Raw genomic sequence first — 7591 nt, forward strand, 5'->3', positions numbered from 1 at the left:
TGAAGTCAAATTAATTTTATTAATGACTCATGGGAGCATATCGCTACATTTTGCCAAGAGAAAACCAAAGCTTTACGTACCAGGCCAGAGCTAGGGAAGCTGCATACTAAAATGCCGATTATGCAAATTTATCTTATGAACATTTTTAGACAAGAATTAAGTTGGGTTTATTTTCTTTAATTAAAACCAGAATCCTACATAGCTCATTAGCATGGATTCGGAGCAGAATGAATATTAATGTAGCCCACCTCTACCTGCCAAAAACATCAGGAAAAAAAAAAGGTTAGGAAATGGATTCCTGAGCTACTGTAAATGCATCCAGCTAACGTTACCGGAAGGCTGCCATCATCAGAGAGACCGTGGAAATCTTTTAGGCCAGAAAAAGGCAAATGTTACAGACATCTTGAGAAAGGAGAGAAAGAGGATCTGGGGAGCTAGAGGCTAGCCAGCCTTACTTCAGCAAACTATGGAATAAGCCATTGCAGAAACCATTCCAGGCACACGAAGTATAAGGAAATGGGAAAAGATGATCAACACCAATTTACCAAAGGCACATTCTAGCTTGACTGCCATCTAGGAGGCAATAACTGGCTCTGTGTCAAAGGGGAAACAGTGGATGGCAGTTACCTTGTATACAGTTTCCCACAGTAGCGTTATACTCAGATGAGAATATGAGCTACGAAGTAGGTGAAAAACTTGTGGACCATCAGGCTAGGAATAGCCAGTTGTTCCTGTCTAACTACAAGTCCTGGCTACAGGTGACATTCCTCAGTAGTCAGAGCCAGACAAATCATGTTTGATGTCATCACTAACAACTTGGACTGCCAAAAGTCCTGTTTGGGACACTAGTCTTCTCCAGGGTAGACAAACAAAGGGAAGACCTAATTGCATTTTGGCACTAGAGAAGAGACTGCAGAGAAGCCAAAGCCAGATTCTTCTCAGGGTGAGATAACAATCTCCAGATGACCTTTCAGCCTAAATTTGTCTAAGATTTTGTGGTTCCAATGTATATCCAACCAGTAGTGTAGTCGTTGAAGAAACACCAGTCATGTTTATTCCGATTGGCTTCAGGCTGCTCCACCTGTCAGGTTGCAGACACCGTTACCGGGCTTCTCCAGTCAAAAACTTCATATACTGTTTCCGAGCAGGAAAATCATCAGCTGGTCTGTTGTATGCTGTCCAGACTGGTTCTCCAACGAATAGCCTCATTGCCTTCACGTAATTCTGTCAAAGAACAAGACACAAGTAATGTAAGAGCTCCTTTCCATGGCATCTTAATTCTGAAGTCAATGGTTTCTTTTGCACTTCTGCAACAATTTTTGAAACTGTTTCAAGATGGAATGAAAGCTTCACATGTTCCAGAAAATTGTAGCACTCTGCTGCTGTTTCTGCTGCCAGCTACTGCAGGGAGGGATTTTGCATTTATGCAGTGATCTACTGTGTCACAACCAGTGCCTCCAGCCCAGGCAAACTACTTCTCCCCGTTTCAAAGAAACCAAATCAGTCCTGTCCTACGCAGATCATTTTGCACTGGATCCACAATACCGAGCAGTGCAGCATCTAATTCCTACTTGCTTAGTCAAACAACAAGCACAAGCAGAAAATGCAAGATCACTACACAATGCCTAAGGAACATCATAAGCTTCAAAGTGAGGGCCATAAGAGCTGAATGGGGAATGCAGAAACTAGCCAAAAACCAAAACACTGTAAAGTGAAAAGTCTCCAGATTTCAAATGCAGAAGTAACAGCCCCTGCCACCAGCTAGCCAAAAGTATGCCAGGTGGGAAGGTGCAGCTGTGGCAGCAGAGGATGGAGTTTTACATCCTGCAGAAGTGCTCCGAACTCTGAGTTATGGGGAACTCTCCTCTACTGACAATTATTCTCCATGCTTAGGCCCTACCTATTCTGTAAACATTGCTAAGTGCTTACCCTGCACCTACATGCTCAGCAATGTCAAGAATAAAGTTACGTACCTAAAGAACTTAGCTGCAAAACCCAAAGGTCTAGAATTACCTAAAGAATTTATGTGAGACTTTGAAGATGCCATTTCTGGACTGATGTTCCTGAAGTGGACATAAACGTTTACGACTTGTGGATTCAACCCATAACCCCTTACATTTTGTGTATGTAAAGAAAAAGCCTTAAAATAATGTTTGTAGCTGATTCATTGTGGATTTCAAAATCTAGACATGCAAAGTTGGGTTTTTCACTAAAGCAGCATTTTTTATTATTATTATTATTATTTTTTACATACACACTAACTGCTACCTGGATGGCTGATTCAAAACTACACCACACTCAGGACCATGCCAGAGATGGGATTTTACTACACCGGAGACAACGATACACATTTCCCTATTTTCCAGGGGTAACGCCAAGATTAAAAACATGCATGTAAAAGTCCACAAGGGCAGGCACGCAGATCAGGACTATACATGCAATCTCACAATCCTGTTGCCAAAAATACTCTCCAAAAGCAGGTCACCTCCTGTGAAGGAAGTGTTCAGTCTGGCATACACTAGCTGCATGTAGTGGCTCTGGACCCTTAAATCATTCTTTCCCTGAAGGTGAATTTAGCGCTTATGAAGAATGCCACTGCTGTACACAGGTATGCTCTATCTGTACAAAGACACCCAACAAGGCAACACAGACGGATCCATCTCCACGCCACAAGTGACAGGAGTTGCAATCATGCGAGGGACAGCTGCAGGCAGGGCTTGGCTATGACACTACTGTCACACAAGATACACTATGGGTATCACGTGGCAATGACTTGCAGTTACGGCTGATGAGATGAAGCTGGATTTGTGACCTGGAGATGAAAGGTTCAGATGCTGTGAATTATTTAGTATTTTTCATATTCCTACTTCATATTTAATATGCTTTGCTAATGAACTGCAAAGTCTCAGGGCATGCAGTTACTAATAAGATATATACTCACAGACATTTGTCATCAAAACTTACGGTAAACCATAGTAACATACATTCTCATCCAGTGTAAATCGGTGATATATGCCAGCAGGGAGGGTTATCATGTCTCCTTTCTCCATGGAAATTCGGATCCATTTGTCATCCTTGTCTCGGACGTCAAAATAGCCAGATCCATCTAAGATGTAGCGAATTTCATCGTCTAGGTGTAAATGTTCTTCATAAAATGTTTTTATCTAGGGATAGCAGGTATCTCTTAAAACTACTGAACACAGAAAAACTGCTAAGACACGTGGCTGAAACATTTGGCAAAGCAGACAAAGGCTTTCTAACTATACAGTGATTTAACTGACAGATGAGACCAATAGGATTAAAACGGCCAATCCAATCAGCCAGAGACAGTCTCTGGATGCTTCTAAAAACATGCTTTAAATGTTCTATACCAGATAACATCATCTGTTTAGTTCTGGATGCCGTTTAGCCATGCTAGAGCAGGTGGGCCTTAAACAGACCTCAGCCTTTACTGATTAAGTATGGCAAAATGTACAAAAGTCCAGGTTCCCAGTCAGTACAGGCTTATCTTTGTATCAGGTTGAGCTCACACAGGATAATTGAGTGACAACCTAATTCACCTTGTCAAAAATTGAATGCCAGTGTAACACAATGCACTTAAAACAAACTGGTAAATGGACAAAAATTTAATGAAAATATGGAAATGCCACCAGGCTGCTGTATTCAGGCTAGAACAGCAGTCTAACACCCTGGGGCAGGGAGAACGTTATTTTTAGAAGGCTCATCTCGGAGCCTGGCACTGTTCATATTCAGCTACTTTGAAATAGCCACGCTGTTAGCCTCCCAAGTTAACAAATCTTCTTGTAAGGGGAATGTATCCCTCAAATTCCATGATACGTACTTTGAAAAGATGAATTTTGCAACAGCCACTAGGATGTTTTGGCCTTCAAATCTCATGCAGAGCTGGCAAAAACCTGCCTTTATCCCAGTTAGTCTCTCTGAAGTCAGATCTGTATCTACAGGGCTCTACTTGTAGGAACTTTATGTTCAAAATGACACAGTCATGGAAACTAACCTAAAAACTTTGAAGGCAATCTACAGAAGCAAAAAGCTTATCTTCCCCTCCATCCCCTCCCATTTAAAAATCAGTATCAAGACTTTTTTTTTTTTAAAGTTAAGGTCTTCTGAACAGAATGTATTTTAAACATAAAAATCTCATCCCTGAGACTCTGCTCACAATGAACACGTGTTAAGAAGCTGGCTGCATGCTCTAGCAATGGACTTCAGAACGCAAATCCTCATTCAAAGCAAAGGCTTGCATACCTTTTCTTCATAATTTGGAAGCTTGTCTTTATGTATAGTTATTATATCCATCCAAGAATAATTTTCTGCTTTCCGAATCTCTTTCAGACATGGATCAGTCTCATAGTTATCAGCATCCAACTGAAAAATAGGCAGAAAAAAAAATTAATTCAGACACAATCATTTAAGACACAATTCAAGATATTAATGGGGAAAAAAATGAAGTTGTTGAGAATGTCAATGGAGAGGCAGATAATACCAGTGGGTAGCTAAGTAGCTAAGTTAGCTCCTCATAGGTACTCAAGGCATGTATCACTACTTTCCAAGACTGAAAGTTCAATGCATAAGTGCACAACTATTGCATGCCAAATGATATAACAGATACTAACAAGTCCAGCAGAGTTACTCTTTGCTTATCATGGGGAAAACCAAGAATTATTAAAAAAAAAGAGAGAGAGAGAGGAAAGAGCTTTTGAAATCAGTGTGGACATACCATATGGACTTAGCTCTGAAGAAAACTATACTTGGCTTCTCACACTGCTTTTACAACCTTAATATCATTCAAGATTCATTACCTATATCCAGTCCACCCTCACACAGAAGTCATCTGGGCGGTCTTCCTACTACCTCTGCATCCCAGTTTCTGAGGTTTGGAGAAGCTGGCAGACACGCACGTGACTGGTACCAGCTGCTTCCAGCACCACTTCCCTGCTCGGCACGACTTGCTTCCGAGCACACAAGCTTATTGTCATACACAAAACAGCAGCAGCATGGCACCAATTAATAAGATTAAATTAGAAAGTAATAACTTTGGGGTCTTTGCTGATTATGTCAGAAATGTATTAATAAATTCCCTTGGATACACTCCACTTTTTCTGCTCAGATGCCAAATTTCTGAAAGTGGGAGAGATGCTAAAAGCAGGGAAATGGAAGGTTACCTGAGGTTTCATAACTGTGGGATTTCCATGGTTTATTGATTCTTGCAGCATGTCCCTACCTCACACTGCGTGCAGCACACTTCAAAGGCCACCAACGTATGTCACCGTCCCCCCGAGGTACTCCCAATTCTGCAGCACCGCTTGTGCTGCATCCTCAAGCCCCTGAGGTGCGATTACAGGGGAGAGAAAATCATGAGCTCTTAATGAACGCGTTTTACAGATGAGGCATGCCTGATTTGTAGTTTGTGACAGAAATTCTCCGTCACGAAGCCCTTCTGCCTGATGCACGCTGGAAATGGGGGCTCTTGTACGACCACCACACGGCCCAGCATGGCTGGTGCCATGCTTTAGAAGAGCCCTCAGCACCGACACAGAGCACAGACTCATGGTGCCTGCGCTGCGTGAGGAGAAGGGGAGCGGCGGCACCGAGGCGATCCTCCTCCCGTCAGCCGCCTCAGCGCCGGGGGCCGGCGCCATTTTAGGCGCGGCGCCGGGGCCGCCGTCAGCCGCGTCCCGCTCGGGGTGGGGGGGCCCCGCCGCTTACTTTGCGGTAGGTGACGCCGAGGAGGCGCAGCTGCTCCAGGCTGACGGCGTGGTTGGGCTGCAGCCTGTGGGGCGTCCGCTGGTCCTCCTGGGACTCGTCCATGTACCAGGCCTCCACCATTTTTTTTTTTTTTTCGGCGGCGGGAGCCTCCCGGAGGCCGGGCTGGGCTGGGCGGGAGCTGCGCGGTGCGGCCCGCCCCAGGGGGAGCTCGGCGAGCAGCTCCGGGGGCCGCGTTTTCTTCCGTTTTCGGGACAATTTGAAGCCCTGGAAGCACAGGCATAGCATAAATAGCTGTTATTTTCCTTTACAGGCTTTGGCTCGACATCGCCAGCTATGAAAGCATGCCTCGAGTTCTAGGTCTCCATTGACAAGTTAGGCTACGGAACAACAGGTTTCTTGCAAGCACCAGGCATGGTGGCTGGTTGTAACACACATCGTGCCTAACTTAAAAATCAGCTTTGCTTACTGGTCTGCACTAGTAATGCTCAAGGGTGAACACACCAGTTGATCACAGCCTCAAACACCTGCACTGCAGCATCAAAACAAGGAGAAATAAAAATACTTAAGGAAAACAAGGGGAAAAAAAAAATAAGGAGAATGGTAAAACACTGGAACATGCTGCCCAGAAAGGTTATGCTGTCTCCATCCAAGGATTTATTCAAAACCTGACTGGCCACAGACTGAGCCCCCAGCTCTAGGTCAGTCGCCTGGCCAAGACACCCTCAAAGTCCCTTCCAGCCTCTGGCTCTACACAGTAAATAAGCCATCAGTCAGTTACACACCATGTAAGAGTGGAGAAACAACTGAAAAAATAGTTGGGGGACTGGTCCTGTTTCCATAAAAAGTGAGAAATTTACTCACCAAAATGTCTAGTCTTACAGATATTTCTTGGGATTATTAGAAATGTTACCAGATCCCTTTAAGATATATTTCACATAACTGCACTCCTGGATAAAACTTAATTGCAAGTCCCAAAACACTACAGGTAAGTTGGTCTAATGCTGACTAATTACTCACATTTTTAGAAGCACAAACCCAGCCAGACCTTTAATTCCTATCCACTGAAGCATGTCTAATAAATGGCAATACCCTATTGAAGTTTTAGTTCACTATGAAGAACAACTTCTACAGCCAACCTTCTTTCCATTCTCAGTCCTCTGAGAAATATCAGCCTTACCTTGCACACCTTTCTTTCAGCCTTCCTCTATTCTGAATTTACAGAATGAGAATGATAAACATTGGTATCAAATTAACATAAAAATATTTCCTACAGAATTCCTTGTTTCCACATGGAGGAACTGCTTCAGGCAGTAAAGTAACTTAAATACAATACAGTGTTACACTGCTGTTACCATATACCCATCATCATTTACACATTTTCTTCAAAGCCACTGCTTGAAACAACAGATTTCTATACAATAAATAGGATCTGCATGTTTACCGTGAGATGTATGATACGCAGATTATTAGATGACACCTCTTCAGTACATTGTCACACTTAAATGGTTGCAACTAGTGATCTGATCAGGGACAACTACGTGCTTTCCTTCAAGTCTAACTTCTAAAATAAGCAAACAGGACAGCTGTGTGTATGCATGTGTATATGCATATATACACGTACACCAAAAAAAGAAGCAGAGGGCAAAATCTAATCAGGGTACTACCTCACCCCTACAGGTGCAATTACGGAACTGCTGTGCAATTTTGGATGAAAAAATAATAGAAAACCTCACTCACCTATTAGTCAATAGAATAAGCCAGACAGTTTCCCAGCTCCGTCACAATTCTGTGACACTAAATACCTAGAAGCATGCACTTTGCCACAGTAAGAATACTGTAAGGAATGAGAACCATAAAGAAACCAAGC

The 7591-nt window shown here is 43.1% G+C and overlaps 1 protein-coding gene across 2 annotated transcripts; it reads right to left on the bottom strand.

Annotated features, from left to right (window-relative positions):
• Positions 1 to 5880, bottom strand: ADI1 (acireductone dioxygenase 1). Of its 2 annotated transcripts, none has more exons than XM_035320992.1 (4): positions 5725 to 5880; positions 4264 to 4383; positions 2985 to 3164; positions 1 to 1224 (listed from the first exon to the last, which is right to left on the bottom strand). In XM_035320992.1, exons 1-4 carry the CDS (start codon positions 5842 to 5844, stop codon positions 1102 to 1104), a joined length of 543 nt encoding a protein of 180 aa, XP_035176883.1. In that variant the 5' UTR covers positions 5845 to 5880; the 3' UTR covers positions 1 to 1101. The 2 variants fall into 2 exon arrangements, with proteins under 2 accessions (XP_035176883.1, XP_035176884.1); XM_035320993.1 differs by lacking the exon at positions 5725 to 5880 and adding an exon at positions 5181 to 5649.
• Positions 5881 to 7591: the final 1711 nt, after the last annotated feature.

Source organism: Oxyura jamaicensis, chromosome 3 (genome assembly GCF_011077185.1).
Source record: "Oxyura jamaicensis isolate SHBP4307 breed ruddy duck chromosome 3, BPBGC_Ojam_1.0, whole genome shotgun sequence".
Taxonomy (NCBI): Eukaryota; Metazoa; Chordata; class Aves; order Anseriformes; family Anatidae; genus Oxyura; species Oxyura jamaicensis.